Source organism: Athene noctua, chromosome 1, assembly GCF_965140245.1.
Source record: "Athene noctua chromosome 1, bAthNoc1.hap1.1, whole genome shotgun sequence".
Classification (NCBI taxonomy): Eukaryota; Metazoa; Chordata; class Aves; order Strigiformes; family Strigidae; genus Athene; species Athene noctua.
Window position 1 is genome coordinate 101,886,496 of NC_134037.1, and position 19,847 is coordinate 101,906,342.

Consider the following 19,847-nt stretch of genomic DNA (forward strand, 5'->3'; position numbering starts at 1 on the left):
CCCTGTTCCCGGGAACTGCTGACCCCAAGGAGCTGGGGGCCGGTTTCGGAGAGCCCCCGCCGGCGCGCCGGGGGTGCGTGCCCTCCCCGCGCGGGGCAGGCGGCCGTACTTTACCCGCGCAGAAGCCGACGAGCGCCGAGGGGTCGCCGGCTGCGGCCAGGCAGGGCAAGCCGTCTTCCATTCCTCCCGGCGACGCCGCCCGCGACGCCCAGCTGGCCCCTCCGCGGCCCCCGCCGCCCTCCCGGTGCGGCTCAGGCCGAGCCCCCGCGCCCCGGCATGCCGCCGGCTCCGCGGAGCCCCCCGCCGCGCCGGGACGCGCAGCAGTGCTGGCGGCGGCCGGTCCCCGTCCCGCTGCCGGAGCCGGTGCCGGTGCGCTCCCCGCAGCCCCGGCGAGCGCCAGAGGCCGGAGGGGGTGGGTCGGGGACACACCGCGGCGGCGGCGGCGGCAGGGCGTGGCCAGCTCTCCGACGTCAGCCCCGCACCCGCACGGGCGGCGCGCGGGCAGCGCGGGAAGGCGGCTGTCCCTCCCTCAGGCGCCACGGCCCGGCCCGGCCCGGCGAAGCGCAGCCGGCCGAGCCGCTCCGAGCGGGAAAGCGGCTGCCGCTCCCGGGCGGGCGGCGGCTTGCGCCCTTCCCCCGGGAAACCGCCGTCAGGGGGCTGTCGCGCAGGCGGCCCGCCAGACCCCGCCACTCCGCGCGGCGCTCACGGCCGGCTCCGACTGGTGACATTAGCCGTAGAAAGCCAACGGCGGTCCATCTGCCCTCGGTCTGAGCATAAAGAACCACCACCCACGGCTGATGGAACGGATTTTTATACTCGGTCGGTTCAGATAAACCGTTATTGTTCCAAAGCGTGTCGGTCTGTGTGTCAGAATCACGGCAGATCTCACGTCAGTCAAAGCACAACGTGACATGAAAAGTTCACACGGGAGGGGAAGAGGAAGAAGGTGGTTGCTTAGTATTAGATTTGAATATTTTTCATATGACATCTTTCGGGACGAAAAAGCAATGACATTACTGGCAATATACTCCTATCCATTCTATTAAAACAGAGCAAAATATCGGGGCTTAAAAAGCTGTAGCTCTGCAAAGCTGTCGTTTTATTCAGCAGAAGGGAACTCATATTATGAATGCATTACAATCTATTTAGCGTGATCATGATTTCGTCTGTCTTGCAAGAAGCAGCACAGCCAGATGAGAACTAATGAATGCAACATGTGTTCATTCTTTTGGTAGCCGTGCCTGAAGCCAACTGGCAGAATGACGACAGCAAGATAAATGTCAAAACAAAACTATCTGTGAATATGTACGGCATATATTTTGCCTCTTCGCTCTATCATTCTTCAAATAGTTTATTACTTTCAAGCTTTGCAAGCATATTAAATAACTCTGGATTAAAGTTTTGATTTCCAGACAACAGTGGGATAGTAAAAAAAAAAAAAAAAAAAAAGAAATACACTGGGAAGTCCACATCTCCATTCAAAAAACAAGGAGGGGCAGTTCTTTTTTCCACTGCCACAGCAGTTGATAAGAGGGTTCATAACAACACATATAGTTAATACAGCACACAATGGGGTTTGTGTGTTTTCCCCAGAATTATCAATCTACATAATTTCAGCTGTACCTTCCTTTTCCAGCAGTTCCTGAAACACTGGAGGAATCGACCTCTGCAGTGATTTGAAAAAAAAGAGAAAGGCAACTCAACACAGCTCTGCAGTATGAAGCCAGCCAACCAGCTACCATGATTAACATAAGGAAGGGACTAAGAAACTGAATGGCAGAAGATAAAAAAAGGGTCAAACGCAATGGCACACAAATAAGGAAAAGGGCCCTAATGAAACCATAGGCCTCAACACACAGCTAAGGCACTGGGATTGACCAAGAACCCATGCTTTCAACTTGTCCCAACCACCACATTGCATCACGTCATTAGATTAAACAATCTTCATTGCAAGATGAAACACTGAGTCTTATCTTGGGTGAGCTGGACACACAGGATTATTTAACAGGCACAGACATACATTTTGGTATCCCTTCAAACTCAACATCCTTCCTAATACAACTGTGAAGCCTTGAAAGAAACTGGGGGCAAAAATCCTCCATAAGGCCAAACAGACATTGTATGTGCTGGTGAAGACTGGCAGAGAGAGCAGAAGGATAAATAACTTGCAACTTTAAGTGGCCATTAGTGCTCCAAACAATGACAGATTACATACAACAGGCAAGAAGCATCCAATATAGTTGAAACTAATAAATTTTTTTTAGAATGTCTCATTTTGAAAGTAAGTAAAACACTTAGTATAAAAAAGTTTTTTATACAAATCTCCTACTGTACTAAAAGGATATGAAATAAGGATATTTCCAAGTGTCTATGACCCTAATTTTTCCCTCTAAATTTTACCTCTAAAAAGAATGAATTTCTTCAGCACAGAAAAAAAAAAAATGGCATTACATCAGTATTTTAAACAGAGCTTAACGTCTGCTGAATCAAGAGCATACAGAGTGAGGCAGAAGGAACCAAAGCAAATGTTAGAGCACCTTCAGAACAATCCTCTGAATGCTAATGTTTGAAATAACATTTCAGATGGCCCACTGTATACAGCTCACCCTGAAATGGCAGAAGCAGTCTCAGTCCACCCATCACCTGTTCCTGCTGGGCTAAGGACTTAGATCAACATTCCTTGATTTGCCTTCAAATTCTCTTGAAAACCTTAACTCCTCATTAGGATTTTTCACTCTTCTAGCTCTGGCCTGTACCCGCCCTGCTAAGCAATCTCGAGCTCTTCAACAGCTGTCTACCTCTACCCTTTTCAGGTTTAAACACCCTCTCAGGCTTCTCTTCCCTGCCACTATTTAACATGAATGATGGGGCATGAGGAGGTACCCTTCTTCAGCATTTTAGGCAGGCACAAACGATGAAACAAGTACTTAAAATATGGCACAGGCCAAAATAAAACACACATGACACAGGCAAGTAACCTTTGCCTAGGAAAAAAACTTCTCAGAATATTAGTGGTGCAAAGTACAATGTTACACCATGAAAAAACCCAACCCTCTTCAGTCTAACATAATAAAGCCAGTTAAAGATAAGGAACAGAGCTCCGCACGTTACAGAAGTACAGATTCATTCATTGCTTGCCTGCCCCCCACATACAGATATTTAGGAACACTACATATCCAGTAAGAACAGCAGATGTCCCGAAGACTGCAGCAGCATCACTCAGATTACAAACCCACAAAAGGAATCGTTTTAGACACACTTCAGGTTTTTGTCACTCCAACTCACCTTTTCTTCAGAGGTGGGAGCCAATGGTTCCTCCAGCTTTTGAACAGAGCTGCAGGAAGGCATGAACTCTTTGGAGTCATCATCACTTCCCCATGAAGAGGAGGAAGAAGTGGGTCCTCTGCCCCATACCCCAGCCATTGCCTTCTGGTGGCCCAGGCCAGCTAAGGAAACTGGGGGTGAGCCCCCTCCAAAGCCACCACAACCCCAACTGCACAGACTGCAGGACACCCTGTCCTCAGGATACCTTCAGTAATTAAAAAAACAAAGAGAAAGATTATGATTGAGTTCCTTTGGCAAGTGATTCTGCTACTAGGAAAATACATGCAGTTACATGAAATTTGGAAAATAGTTTTCACAGAACAAGGGTCTCTATGTCCTTCAAACTTAGGAAACTGTAGATCCAAGAGCTGCTGCAGGAGGCCATCTCATTGTTATCCTCCCTCCAAAGGATTACTGGAAACTCTCCTGACCTACCCTTCCTTCAGAAAGCCTGTAGCTATAACTGTACCTAGGTAATAGAAAGGGATAACTGTACTGGGACTAGATTAATGACTGTCTTGCTGTTGAACTGCAAGAGGGCAGCACTAGTTAATTTTTTCTTCATATGTATAAAACTAACTATGTTTCCACTGGCAAACAACCCTTCAACTATTTTGCTTTCTTCTTTCTGAAAAGAAACTGCAGCAATGTTTCAGTTGGCAATTAACCTCATGGCCAAACAGTATCACCTTTCAGCAGCTGCATGCATCTCTGCTCCAGTACTACCTTTACCCCAAGGAAAAGAGAGAATAACAATGATTTCTTTAATTACTACCCAATTCTTAAATACTTGAAGCCTTTTATTCCTTTTTCTCGGGGGGGGGGGGGGCAGCGAATCCTTTCTGAAATCAACAGACTGTTTTTAAAACCATGTTTTATCTGCAATAGCCTAACTAGCACAACAGATCAAAACCATCTCATCAGATAAGACAAAAATAATTAAGCAGTTTTAAAATACACACTTCAGTTAAGGACGCTCCCTGCACCAGGTCTGTTTCCAGCAGGACCTGCAGGATGTATTTAGGTCAGGAAGCTATGAAGGACAAGGACAGCCTCGCAGGATCCAGTGCTCTCATTAACACCTGTAGGATGCAGCAGCCTCTGTTCACTCTTCCTCTTCACTCCCGGTGCTAGCACTGTAATAAAACCTATCAAAGCCCCATTCTCTGAAGCATTAATACCGAGAATGACTGAAGGCAGGACCTTTAGCTATGATTAAGTTCACTTACAGCTGGCATATGGCAGCACTACTGCTAAAATAAGTATCCCTGCCCTTCTGCATCCTTCCCATCCTCATCCTGCTCCTGTCACTGGGGCAACCGCTCACAGGGCTGCCCAGGGAAGCACACTGGGAGACTGAACAGCATGAAAACTAACTCACCAACACCAAAACAGGGAAACTCACCAGGCCAGTCATATGGCACAATGAACCATGTAGCAGCAGCTGGGAGGTGGCAGCACTCTCTGTAAAGAGTGTCGGGAACTGTGCCGGTCAACAGCAGCTCTGCCCATGGATGACTTAAGGTGATTGTGAAACAGTTACACTTGTAAATCACATTTCCTTGCCAGAAAACTGAGCGAAATAAGAACTGATACAGAAGACAGTGAAGACCCCAAGCAAGTGGTGCTAAGGCTGGACGTGGCAGAGAGCACACTGCCGTGCCAGAGGCCATACCTCTATCACCCCTCCCAGGTGCTAAACTGAGCTCCTTCGTCCTATGGGCATTTTTCTCAAACAGAGCTAGCATACAGAAAACATAAGAAGCAGTAAGTGTACATCACATCTTGAAAGCTGTCCTGAGGCTGTCCTCTGGAACTAAACCATACACATATGTCCACCAGGTCAACTATCCAGGGAAAGGAATCTGAATGTTTTTTATTTTCCCCCAAACCACACTACCTAACTTGAGAAAAAAACCCAACAAACAGAAACAACAAAAGGCCCTCCAAACGCACATGCATATTTTAAGAATAACCACCTGAACGTCTATTTTTGTCAGGTGTTTTTTCTGCTGTATCAGTTGCTTACTCTAGTTTGCACAGACCTGAAGAGGCAGCTGCACCAACATGACGGAGGTGGCAGCAGGCTGATGTGGAGAGCAGGAAGGGTGGCAATGTTTAAGGCTGGTATTTCACTGAGAAGAACATCAAACCACAGCTGTACCATGTTTCCGCTGCCTGCTTGGAGCACTTGCAGAGCAGACTGCTTGCAGCTGCTTTCCTGCATACCCATCAAATGCAATGCAGAAACAGCCAGCAAACAGGATGAAAATGTATTCAACTTAAAACACGGCCACAGAAAGGTTTCACCTGTGAATTCTGGTTTGGTCTTATGTTCCAAACCACATATCCTACATGGTGGCCCATAAAAGAGTGCAACCCTGCCACTGAGAAGAGTCTGAACAGCAGCATCCTTGTTAGGTGCAGTTTGTATTTTTGTGGAGATAATTGCAGTTTTGTCTCTGGTCAAGAACTTATGCAGCTTCAAACACAGAAGCTTTGCATAAGTGAAATTTTTAAAGCTACAGGTAAATCATACAAGGTTGTTAAATATGAAGCATTTCCACTTTCTGAAAACAATTAGCAAAAGTTAGAGAAATTACTAACTGGTAGCCTCTGTTATACCAAAGCTGTGGTTATAGACTAGCTATAGTTAAGTAACTGCTGTCTCATCATTTAGCTCATGCCAACAGAAAGAAAAAGGTTACTTTTGCCATGCAGAAGTGGGGAAAGAAGGGGAGAGACGAACTGCAAAAGTATTTTCTTACAAAGCACTTTCAAAATAAAGTATCTACTTCTAGAAATATTATACTGCTTAAGAGTTATGTATTCTTTCAAAAAAAGATTAAATGTCATTCTTGCATACCAAAACGTCTCCACACGTTTCAACTAACATTGCTGCAATGTTGACTATTTTTATCACTTTTAAAAGTAGTGAAAAATAAACTGTGTAAAAATTCAAAAAAAAAAAAACCCACCACAGAAATTGAGTCCACTATTTTATGACAGAGAGCAGACAGTTTTTCATTTATTATCCACTTTGATATGCTGAGGAAGTAGAAAAGTCTTTCTGAAAACACCACCAACAAAAAGGGTAATCCTTCACACAAAACTAACTCTCGCTGAGGACATCCAGCACAAGACTTGCAGCTCACACAGAGGGTGACCAGCTCAGCAGTGCACTAGGATGACACAATCCTTGTTATGAACAGAAAGCTACTCTGTGGGCAGCAGACAGGGATGGGAAACGCATCCCAGAAGGAGGCTCAGATGTAACCACATGTCTTCGTACGGCATGTAAATGAGGAAGAAAAACTAGAGACACTAGTCTGGCTTAATCTAGATGGCTAGGAACATCTTTCAGCTTCCAGACTTCTGCATACGCCAGCAGAACTCAAACCTTCCACCTGAGGAGTGGGGTGATCATCTCTATTTGTGACCACATAGCATAAACACAGCATCTCTAATTTAAATATTAACTAGTACACGCAAATGTGATGTAGGTGTCAGACCTTAAACTCTTACAACACTTCAGAGTTTGACCTTATCAAAAGATCATTTATAGCCACACAGTTTTGACATATTATATATAACAGCTGTACAGTCCATAAATTAATTAGCCTTCCAGTGGCATGGACTACTAAACAGTGGTTTAAAGGGAATCTGTAAAGATGGTTTGATATCCATGTCATTCCTTTAAATTTAGTTGACAGTAGATTTTGTATGCTGAGTAAAATGGGTCACAATAATAAATATCATTGTTTGTTTACAAATATACGATTGAACTACTACGAAATACTCAGGCAGGGCTTATGACCTATGCTGTTAGAAGAACCTAAAAGATATACTTTTTTTTAAAAAAAAAAAAAAAAAAAAAAGACAAATATGGAAACTTCTGTTTACTTCTCTTGTTTTTCAGTAACATGCTCAGTATTATATTTCAGTTCCAGTTTAAAACTTGGTGAATATAAAATGGGAAGAACAAGTCACACTGTTTCCATGCATTGATAAAAAAATCGTCATTAGTAGCAACAAGCTTGGTTCACACACAGAGGTCAAACGAGGCCTTTCAACTACGTCAGCAAATGAAATCTCCCAGAGTAGAAGTCACACTTACTTGAAAGTCTGAATAACATTAATGACACAAACTTAGGTATTGATTTCCAGTTTATTCTTCCTGTAGAAGGTGTAATGTTGCAAAAAGCTGACACAACTGATACCTTTGCTAGCCCCTCTGGAGAAAAACCAAAGGACAGTAAAAGACAACAAGCAACCCACCATTTTAACTGGTAGCTCTTTCACAGGTCAAGACTGAGGTTGACTACTGAAAGGTGTGTTGATATTGCCAGCAAAACCATTCTATAGGTCAGGAAAAATAATTTCTTCCTCTGGATCACCAATCCTGTTATGACAGCTGAAGGTCAAAGCAAAGAACAAAAAGGCTAACTAGAGAGAGGGAGAACGAGAGAGGGGAAACTTTGGAGTGCAGCAGCAGAACTCTAACTGAGCTGACAGATTAAATAGCTGTGGTGTAGACAAGGACACATCATGCTATGGGGGAAAACACCTCAAGAAAAATGGAGAAGATCCTTGGTGGCTTTAAGAAACGCAGTTGTAATTTCCAAGAATCCAGTTTACCAAAGCTTCAGAGACCTACTAAAGGTCAGAAGCGGCAAGAATTTGATGGTATCGTATTACGTAAGAGGCATTTTCATACACTGCAAAACCACCGGCCCTAGGAGGTGGGGATGGTTACGGCTCCATATGACTGAGCTCTCTATGCCCTTACCTCACCGCAAGACGCTTCTGTGCTCCAGATCTACCTAGTCATCTTCAAGTAATAAGAGCTGGAAAACAAGAGAACCCAAAATACACTGAAGTCACAACTTTAACGGGAATTTAATCAAGTCTCAAATGAAGAGTTTACCCATCTGTTCTTTGAGAAGGATAAAAGTCCATGATCTAAATGAATAAAAAACAGAGGTGATGGGACCATAATTAAAGGCAACTTCTTCACTATCAGAAGAGACAAAAGTAATGACTAGTCTAAGCTCCCAGGGTCTTAGGATAAGGAATAATCTGTATCTATTTGCATAGGAGGTAAACTAAAAGAATAAAAGCTACTCCCCCCACCTTTTTTTGAGATACAGACTACGGCAGCATTTGTATTTGTCTTAAGACGAGAGGGTACCCCTAATCCACAAAGTCAGTAGGCTTCATGTAACTGCTTACATGCAAGTTTACGCGACCAAGACTGATTTGAGCACAAACCCTCCACAGGATTTTTAGATAGAAACCTGGCAAATACCTTTACACATAGCTTTTTTTAATCCAAGTTTTGGGATTTTTTTTGGTGTGCGTTTCTTTCTTAACACAAAGTTCTAACCTACAGACAACCTGAACATACAACTTCAATTTGAATTATGTATTCCCTGTGAAATGGGCTGTAAACACTTTTTCACCTCTCAGCTTGTACAGTGTTTAAAGCACTCCACAAAGCCAAATGGAGGATCACAGAATTGTAACTTCACATGGCTACACAGTTTTTAAATTACAGACATAATAAACCATCATTATATTCACAGTCCATGGGGTTTTTTCATATTCCAAATTTTTTAAGTGAGATTTGATCCCAAGACAGCCTTGAGACATAAAAGATGATCAAAACTTAGTGAAGTGCTCTAAAAGTTAACTAAAAAAAAATTTTTTTTTTAATCGTGCATACCATAGGTCACATCTGACCACTGAAATACTCGGTCCAGCACACAAGCCCCAAAACTCCCATATTCTTCCTTTTTCTATCCCCAAGCCAAAATAACTTAAATGTTTTTTAGAAGTTTTTGTCTAAACAAAGCTTCAGAAGAAAAACTGTAACAGTGATTTATTTACCAGTAAATTTGTAACCAGCACAGGAGCTTACAGGACACTGAGCAACTGACAAAATTTTCAGCTTAAGTTTTATTTAGTAGAAATGTTTTGTCTGCTATATCTATAAACAGGAAGGCTCAGCTATTTCCTTCAACCAAGTGCTAGAGACTTACTAACATAACAGAGCCTGCAGCAACATCTGCTTGAAAGTAACAAACCTGTAATGCTGGACATGTTATTATATTTCTCCATTGGCTGTATTCACAGTATGAATATGCTTTCTCTATTTTCAACATAACTGAAAATCCTCCTACGGGAAAGCACACACTAGCAAATTATATTGCAGGACACCAGAACAAAAAGAGGTAGCAATGAAAAGACAGGCCAAAATAGCAAGGAAAAGAAAATTCCAGTCATTTTTTCTGAAGTTTAAACTAAATGGTGTGTGCCTCTGCAGGCATCATTTGAGGATGCATTCAGTTTGTAACGTAACAGATTTGAAGCAACCTTAGAGGCATCATCCAATCAAAAATACACGTTTCCATTCTTCTGTCAAAATGCTCAATATCAGGAATTAATGAATTGTTGCAAGTCACTTGTGAGGCTTTCCTACACTTGAATAGCTAGGATATTTAAATTTTAACACAAACACATCTGTATCTCAGAAGAAATCCTCAAAATTACTGCTTTGCATTTTTCTTCCTGCCACTATACACCTCCTTGCTGAAAAGTGTCTATCACCCTGCAAGGTGACTCACAAGGAGGCAGCTCCCCCAGCCCCTTTAAAACAAGGTCAAGAGAGAGCAGCTGTGGATTGGAAAATGACTATACTTCATACTTTTCGAGATCTTCTTAACAGAGATTCATACCTCAGTATGTTTCTTTGCTAATCTCTTGACAGAATTCAAATCACTCATTTTGTTTCACCAAAGGAGGAGTACTTGTTTTAATGAGTAACTCACTTGATAGGTAATCAGGCAACCGATTTTATCTGCTTCATTGCTATCAAGTGGTCAGCATTACCTTCCATTAAGGCAAATTACAGGTTTTACAGCATACCTGCAATCAGAGAAAATCAGTTTGTTCTTGCAGCATCCTCAAAACCCATGGCGGATACGTGCATTAGAGGGAGGTGGGGAGAAGTGGAGAGAAGAGGATTAAATTAAACAACAATTTGGAGGAAGCATCTTGCTGTTTTCTGTCTCCACTGATGAAATCAGGTCTGTGGCATTAAAACCGACGTGAGAGAACACAGTTTATTTGCATTGTCTCCTTCCTTTACTCATTTAAAAATCAATTGCTCTCCTTAGGCAGGATATACATTGGAAGGAACAAGCTAGCAAAACAGTAAACTGAATTTGCAATCCTTTCCTAATCACCCACCCCCAGAGCCATGACAAAATGGTCCAGAGGTAGACTGTATCTGCGGCCACTGAGCGTGGGCATCACGCATCAACGTCAACGTGCCATGAGCATTTAGTCTACAGAAAACTGAGATGTTTATTGTCTTTAAAAACAAAAGCTGCCCGAATCTGTAGCAGCAATAAATTTTAAATGTTAATTAGCAAAGTCCTCCACACAAGACGACATTACTGATTTTCAAACCCAAAGCACCACCTTGCGCTGTTGGTATTGCACACATGTACAGATGGTGTGGAGCACCTTGATGCAGGTGGGGAGAGTGTGTGGCTTTTCAGCACAGGTCCTTTCTCCTACAGATAGGATGGAACCAGGCACCAGCTATGGGGATGAATCCAGCCATCCCTGAAAACATGACAGAAAATGCTTGCAGGTAACTGCTTTCAAGGTACCACTCTTCAGTAAAAGGAGTGGTACCTTAGAGTGGAAAAAAACCATACTTGGCACAAACCTCTTGAGTCAGGAGTTTCAGTTAGATCATTAGCAAATTAGTGGTTTAAACTAGATTCACTGTTGGAAGATTTGATTTGGTAAGAGATTTTTTAGATCCTGCTGCAGAGTTTTGCAGGGAGAAGTTTGCCTGGCAGCTGTGGAACTGGGCAGAAGGGGGATGCAGCTCTGAACACAGACCATCTCCAAAGGGAGGTGATGGACAGGCTAAAAATCAGTGACAAACTCCAGCTGGCTGAAAAGAAAATAGCCTCAAGGCTATATTTACTCTGATACAATTTAACATAACATGGCAATTCCAGCCATTTAGTAAAGCACACAATCCTCATAGGTACACGTGTTGTTTGAAAAACAGCATTTTAATAATCTGTACCTACATGGCATTTGGACAGCTTGGGCTATAGTAAATATGGTATGATACTGTCATTCCTTCTTTTATAGCATCATGTTCCAAATGATTATCAGAGCTACTTTCATAAAAAGAATGGTTATTAATATTATTACTCCACCGGTTTTAAAAATTTGCTTATGCAAATTTTGATTTCTCATACTTTTTTGCTAGAAAAATGTTTAATTCATAAAGATGACAAAACCAAAACTATGCTGACTTAATAGAATTCCACAGAAAAAAATGCATTAAAGTACCCTATGAAGTAGGACCAGCACAGGTTTCACTGACTTGCTTCTTCACCAGATGAGTTCCACTAATGTGTATTAAAATGCTACATAAGTGAGTCTGTGTATTAAAATTAGTTTGTATTACACAGTAATGTGTCAAGGACAGTTTTGACTCCTAGGAGACTAAAACTGAAAATTGGTCCACATCAATCAATTCATTATTAAAATCTGAAACACTTGTTACTAACAGAGACATTTACCTTAGAAAATGTCATGTATGTTTTAGATAGAGTAAGAGTCAGATGGTGTAACTGAAGTCTGAAAAATAAGTATCTTTGTAGTTAATAACAGAAAGTCATCTTTTCCCCCTATAGGCTGCTGCCCTAGTACTGTTGTAGATACCACCCCTCATGTTATGGTGTAATATAAACTAACTCCCCAAGCAAGACATTCCATTTCTCAATTTTATTTTTTTTTCAAACGTTCCATTGCTTTGGGTTTCTTTATGATCTAACTTAAGCAGCATAAGCAAGACAGTGCACCATCCTACACAAAGCACTAACTTGTTTTGTAAGCCAGCAGAAGGCTTTGAACATGAAAGAAGTACAGGAGAATCAGCATTTCAAGTTCGCTTGAACTCACCACAGCTGACAAATCATTGATGCATTGGTACTCTGGGTTTGCTTTTGAAATGATCCAACGTTTTCAGAGAATGTGAAGGGGAGGAATATCAGCCTTCTATTGCGGGGGGTGTGGGTGTGTGTGTGTTGAGTTTCTTCTACAATTGCAAAAATGTTTTTCAGCATATGGGGTAGCTGGAGCAGAGTGAAGCTCCCCCCCCCCCCCCCCCCCCCCGAGGTGAGTGAGATTGTCTGCTAGGCATAGCCACTAGATAGTAGAATCTGTTCAGTGAGATAGCAGCTTGAACAGAACAGCTATAAACAGTGTCAGTTTAAATTAAATGTTTGTTTAAACCATATGTTATACGACAGATATCTGCCACATCCAAGTTTTCATAATTTACGAAGCAGATCTTAAATACAAGGACAACCTCAGAACACTGAATTATTGGGAGGGGGGCAATGTTTTTGGTCATCTTGTGTTTGTTAATTCAGGATATTTCTTTCTTTCTTAATGCTGCATCCCTGAGATGTTTAATTTACATGCTTTTTCCTTTTGCAAATTTGAGGGCTGCTAACTTCCCAGTTCTCTTACACAAACACAGAAATCCTCTTTCTCCTACTTCACAGTTTCATCAAGAGCAGCTTCGAAGAAAACCAAACCTTTGAAACATTCACAACAATCATACCCATTAGCAATAGAGCTGCTGATGTTGTAAAAAACCCCACATCAGGAGCTTTACAAGGCCTCCTCTACCAGGAGGATTGCTGGAGTTCAGCCCCTGACTATACAGCTCTTCGTAAAGCTCACTTCATTTTGGCTTACTCAAACATTCATTACAAATTAACAAAGCCTCTTATTTTTATGGGTCATATTGATTGTTCTAATGCATGCTGATCGTATCTTCTACAAACAAAGCCAGGATTTAATTGCACTGGAGCATTAAGCAGAGAGCCTTTAAAACTCTTTTCTATTTAACCTGTCTGAACTGCAAGTGGCTGTACCAGAAAGAACTGAAGTGTGTGCCATTCTGCAACATAACCTGTAGCTGTACATTTCCAAAATCATTTCAAAACATATAACTGATAAGGAAGAATTATGAGTTTGCCTTTCTAACCTTCCCACAGATGAACACAATTTCAGGTTCCTAAAACATAACCACACAGCCTACTCTAGGCATTGCTGACATGGTTGGATTATTCCCAGCACAGTTAGGAGGGGCTACATATTAAAAGCAAATCCCCACATCTGAATCGTCAGTGCAAAATCCCTAAAGTTTCAGTGTAAGACAGGCAAGACTGTATTTTTGCTTCTATTCATTCTTCTAGATTTACATCAGAATTTTGTGCCCATTAGAGTTTTATAATTCCTTCATAGATCATGAAAACAAAGCAGTAAAGTGTATCAATGAAAACAAATTTTTCCATATTAAGGAAACAGTCATATTTCCAATCCACTGGAAAATCAAGCAAAGTAGGAATTTATTAGCCATGCCCAACAATTCAGAGGTACACAACAGTATTCCAGTTACACAAAGTAAAAACCAAAACACAAGCCACACAAACACAGATCACCCCCACACCCTCCTATACTCTCCTACTGACAGGATGGATTTCTCTACTTCAGCCAGTATTTTGTTTCCCAAACCTCGCACTGAACAAGGCCCTTCCAAAGGTGAACCCTTGGCTGCAATGCTTTTCTAGCGAACACAAGACAAGAGCCGCTTCCAGCTCTGTGACAGATGTGACACACACCAGCCCCACAGTCTCTTCAAAGCGGCGACAATCTCCTGGGAGCACCACAGAAGGGCATGCCACAAACTCCCAAGCAGTACTTGCACAAAGGGTCTGTTTCCAAACTCCTCCAGGGATCGCCTTTAAAGAGTGACCTAAAACTGTTCACTCCTCTTTGTCAACATGCACATGGGTGGTAACTCCACAGCTTTGGGAACAGAAGTGGCATAACATGGGCACCTTCAACACTAAGCACCAAGCAGGAAATAATATATAGGGGACACTGGCAGTGAGGGGAGAGCAGAGGGCCAACAAAATACCTTTATTTCCTTTAAATATTTCTTTTTTTTCCTGTTTTTGCTTTTCTTCCCTATCTAAAGCATGAATTGTTCATGATAGGAACTGTTTTGAGAATCCTATTATGCTAAAAGAGATGCTTAGATTTATTATGAAAGGTTGTTTTTCACTTCGCAATCTCGTAAGTTTCTCTTAGTATTTCTGCTTAGAAACATATACCCTCAGTCCAGGATTTCTCCTGGATACACAAATCCAGCCCCCTCTGAGCATCAAAAGGACAGACAGAGAAGAGATTTAAAATCTACACTTTGTTCCACTCCCCAAAAGGACCTTCATAAAAATGAAATCTACACCTAGATCAGCAAACAAGATTTATTTCAAATGCTTATTTCTTTTTGTTCTCCCTAGCCTAAAAGCAGAGAGTTCAAAGACCTGGCACTAACCCTGGCAAATGTTGCAAATCATAGAACTCAATTAAGATTTGCACTTCCCCAAATAAAGGTTAAAAGCTCCCCTTCTTGACAAAGTGGGACTTGGTTACAACAGTCCTTAGATCTCAGCATGAAGTCATCTTAAAAATAACCTGCTTACAGGGTTAAGTAGGTTCCTTAGAACAGCAAACAAGTTCTCACCTGCACAGAAGACAAAAAAGTGGCCTGCAAGATTCAGCAGACTTCTTTAAAAAATTATTGCCCTAACGTATCTTATTCTGACACTGCAGTTACAGACAACCGCCCTCACACGCAGCAGCTGCCTACAGAGGCATCAATCCTTCATCTCTGCCGAGGTGGGTATGTGCATGTTCCCCAGGGAGGGCTTGGCTGCACCCCCAACCTCACGGTAGAATGGACAAGGGCAGTGCTCCCCGGGGCAAACCAGCTGTACAGACAATGACTGACACCACTGAGCAACATGCCGCACCAGGTCACCAGCACCTTAAACCACCACAGCTCTGAAACAACCCCAAACTTAGATTAAAAAAGCTTGCAAGTCCAATTGGCATAAATACATATATATATATATATATAAAAAAAAAAAATATATGGATGGATGCAGGTATGCATCTGTGACCTACAAAGCCAGGTACCTACCTGGCCCCTCAGAGCAGCTCACTCAGGGTGCATATAGGACACACCTAGCACCAAGGTGTCGAGTGCTTACTGTAAAATGCAATTGAGTTTTAACAGGTGATGCATCTGTTCAGTGATCATAAAGGAGAGGAAGGAAGTACTGTGTTAAGTGAGAAGACAAAATGATATTTATAAATGAGTTGTTCCTGGGTTCAAAAGTTTTGAGATCCCTTTTCTGGTATGAGTCACTGGTCAAGGGGAGATTACACTAACATCTCTGAAGAGCTCTAGAAAGAGTAACAGAGACCTTGTCTCACCCTGCCCCTTCTGAATCCCCCGACACCCTTCCCTGTATCTGATGGTATTAACATTAAAAACACGCATTAAAAACACGCTCACATGTTAAGAGAGCAGCAGCAACAATATGCCTGGGGATACTTAACTACAAAGGTCTACAGAGATGATCAAGACTGGTATTCTCCACCAGCACAGACAATATTATGTAGAAGTCTCAAGAGTTGGCAGTACTGAACATTTTTCACACAGAAAACAATCTGAATTATATCATTGCACATGCTGCAAAGAAATCATAGACCGTTACAAGAAGTTGTTAGGCAGGATGTGCCCCACTTCCTTCTTTTCATCGAAAACCAAACAGAAATCACAACTAGTTATTTCAAATGTAATCAAACCCTGCTAGGCATCACGAATTGCTAAAGCTTTCCCTCTGCCCATCTCTCCTCACTGTTAACTCAGAAGAATAAAACAACAACAAAAAATCCCACACCCTCTGCATACCCAGGCCTACACACAAGCAACAGACCTGATGATGTCTTTCCCATCTGGAACTTAAGAAAAGCTAAACAAAAACCCCACAAACAAACACAAAAAGCCAAAATAAAATCAACAACACCCCCCACCCCCCCCAAAAAAGGGGGGGGAAAGGTGAGAGAAAAGAGAAAGAAGAAAACACACACAGACAGAGAACAAAGCCCCAAAAGCCTGGCAAGCATGGAAGATGATCTGGGCAACTCAATAAAGAGAGCACTCACAGAAATGGTATACCAACATATATAGCAGATCCAGATATACAAGTGAATTTTAACCATTCAAAGCTCACGTGATTTCACAGCACAATTAACATCTATCACTCCCCTTTTAGAGGGAGGAACCACTAACAATTGCATATACAGTACATGCACCTTCAAGCAGATGCAATACTGTGCACACGGAGTTAGAAACTAACTGAGTTAATTATGGGTGTGATTAGACATTTTATACCAGTCTTTCTGTTCCTAAACCTTTTCATATCCTAAAATAGCAATTAAAGGTAAAGGGTCCATGTCTGGAAAAAGAATTGTACAACTTCTTGGGTTTTAAACAGCCACATTTCTTCTGTGGCAGTTAAAAATCTGCCAGAATTTCCCTTATAAACACGTTTCCAGCAATTTCAGCTCTCCCACACAGTTTTTGCTCCTAAAGTAAGTCTCCTGCAGAAAAGGGGTTTTTAAACACACGCAAAAAATAATTCAGCCACATTTCTCTTGCATGATGAATTGTTTTCCACATTAAGATGACAGCGCTAGCACTATACCGTCCAGCCACAGCCAGCAATTAAGAGATTCAAAAGAAAAAGCATTAGTCTCACAGAAGACGAGCTGTTGCCACATTATGAAATACAAGAAGTAGATTAGGAGAAACATGACCTTTGAGAGGTTGCCAATACTTACACAAAGGCTAAAATTGCCAGGTAGGATGGTCAATAAGACAGGACTAAAAATAAAGGAAGAGAGAGGTACTAAACACACACAAGTCTTCCACAGTGGATTCGTCCATCCATCAAAACCAACTAGTGTAGAAAGATGAAGCAATTGACCGTATCAGAGAGTTTAAGAGCTCGACTTGCTACATTTGACTGCCAAGGATGAGGCTGACTGCAGAACACAGAGCCGGCTGCTGTGTAGCACATGGGCAACATCTATCCGCTACACACCAACAGCAACCTCAACACAGGCACCAAAGGCTGCAAGATATTAAAGCTGGATAAAACAAAATTTAAAAAATAAAGGAATAAGGATGTACTGTATATCAATGAAGTGGTTAAGAAATACAGAATAGCTGGAACATAACAGACTTTTGGCAATTATCGCTTTGGAGAGCAACAGGGATCCTACAGATCCTGCCCTGTTTATACCTGAACACAGACTGCAGTCCAAAGATTATCCCTCATAAAATGCTGATGAAAAGTGTGAACTCCTGGGAAAACAAGATATTTTATTTAAAAATCCCAAAACTATGAATGTTAGCAATGTCATGGATATGCTAGCTGAAGGATTCCTTTGCTCAACAGGGATGCTGTCTCAGAGTCAGTTCGTGCTGCTGGACAGGTAATAGTACAAACTAATCCTGACCATTTCTGATCACTTCCCAGAGACAGATCAAGCAGTCTGGAATTTGGGAAGGGCAAAGCTCAAGAAACAACTGGAATTTGTTAATGGGGCTGATTAGGTGGACAGATTTTGAAGGGTATTTGCACTCTAACTGCAATCTGTTTCCACTCATTGGGTTTGTTTTCCAAGCTAGAGAACAAATTTGGTGAGAAGGACTCCAGACTACCTGGATGAATAAAAACCTGACCTGTAATGCTAAAAACAAACAGGAAAACTTTTTTCCACAGGTAGAAAAAAGCTTAAGAAAGAAATGCATGTTTCAGAGGTTACAGGGTACAAACAGAAGAGTAAAACCAACTGGGAGCCTGCTTGAGCTGAACCATGCAAAGGAAATACTGGAGGCATCACTGTTACTATGCACTGCAGCTTCAAAAGAGGAAGAGAAAGGCAGCTAACTACACACTGAGGTTTAAGAGAATGTTTAGGAAAAAATAAGCAAGAACAAACACGACGGTAAATTTTTTACTTTCTGTTTCAATAAAGATAGTAAAATGATACATTGAAAATGAGGATAGGATAATGGTTATTACCACATACAGTGTGGACACAAAATTAGACCATTTACAATAAAAAAAAATAAGGGGATCTGGATAATCTCCACCACAGAGCACTGAAATAACTGCCACACATAACAATGACAGATATGCCAAAAGTCATTAAAAGAAGGAAGGTGTAGGGTCCTGGGCTACATTAGATGGAAGCCAATGCAGAAAGCATGCAGATAGGAATACAAAGCCAATGGGAAAAGAATGTAGATTGAAACATGCAAGGCCAAAGGAAAAGTCAGTGAAAAAGAATGCAGATGGGAAAGTACAAGGGCTGAAGACAAAGTTATCAAAAGAATGAACACCTGTGGTCAGCAAAGAAGGAGCAGCTGTGGTCAGCAGAAGTGTACCAGTTTGTGCAGAACAAAGATACTGATAAAAGAAGTTTGGGCAAGTTTTGGGCTTTGTTTACGCAAGCATAATTAATCAATGTAAGTGCTTGTAGACGTGACCAAACAATGCATGAAGCCTATTAGAGAACAGATAACTACGTGTGTGCAGATCTTAGAATACTATAAAATGTAAACAGAATCTGAGAATAGAGGAAGATCTGATCATCATATTGGTGTTGTGTCGTTCCCGGTCTTGCATGGGAAGATAACGACCCTGGCAGGGTTGGAAAACAACCCCGGCAGGGAGGGTGAAAGGAAGTAGTTTAGGGGAGAGAAGGAAAAATAATCTTGGCACTACAAGGACGTAAGTATGACCTTGATAATACAAGATCTGAACAAAAGTCATCAAGGAAATGTAATTGAACAGTGAAATGGCGACAAGACAAATATTATTTTACCTGGGTAATTTACTCTTCAAAAAAGAATAAAACAGTGAACTTAATCCAGAGTTAAAACAAGAACTGATGTGATATCTCATGGAATAATGTTTAAGGTACAGATCTGTAAAATTTTAAAGATAAGCAAAGCACTAGCTTAAAAAACAGACAATTAAAAGATAAGATATCCAGACAAAGAGAAGATTTTGTGAGATCAGGGCTAATAAGTAAGTTGCACGGTGACCTTATAAAAAGGCAGGTATCCACTAACACCTTCTGGGACACCAAAGTCTGGAGACTTCGCTGTTCCTGAAAGCATCTCACAGAAGTCAGACAGTCTTTTGGGCTAGCTGGAGCAACACAAATGAAATCAAATTTAAGCATATAAAGTGAAAGACAATTATGAATAACAACTTCCACTATGATCTGAGACCCATTAACAGGATCTGTCATAGCATCAAAAGATCACAGGATCCTACTAGCCCTCTTAACAAGTGTTTGATACTGATGCTTTGCAGTGCTTCTACATGAAATTAAAAAAAAAAAAAAAAAAAAAGCATTTTTAGTAGAAAACCAGGATTGATCAATTTATATAAAATTTGTATTTCTAATTTTATACATACAGTTGTGGTTACCTAGTCCAAAGCAAAATGGAAAACCACATGCCTTCCCCTAAAACCAAT

The 19,847-nt window shown here is 41.5% G+C and overlaps 1 protein-coding gene across 7 annotated transcripts in view; it reads right to left on the reverse strand.

Moving 5' to 3' along the window:
• The window catches only part of EML4 (EMAP like 4), a 166,695-nt gene that overhangs the window by 95,939 nt on the left and 50,909 nt on the right, over positions 1-19,847 (reverse strand). Inside the window, exon 1 of one of the 7 annotated variants that reach the window (XM_074897125.1) lies at positions 7,603-7,652. The exons of 4 other annotated variants lie outside the window; for them this stretch is intronic. Coding sequence is in view for 1 of the 3 variants with exons in the window: in XM_074897120.1 (XP_074753221.1) it covers positions 115-181 (67 nt within the window). In the remaining 2 variants the exon portion in view is untranslated. Of the gene's footprint in view, positions 1-109; positions 352-7,602; positions 7,653-19,847 lie in introns of those variants that run through there. 2 more of the 7 variants (XM_074897120.1, XM_074897124.1) reach the window with 2 other exon arrangements.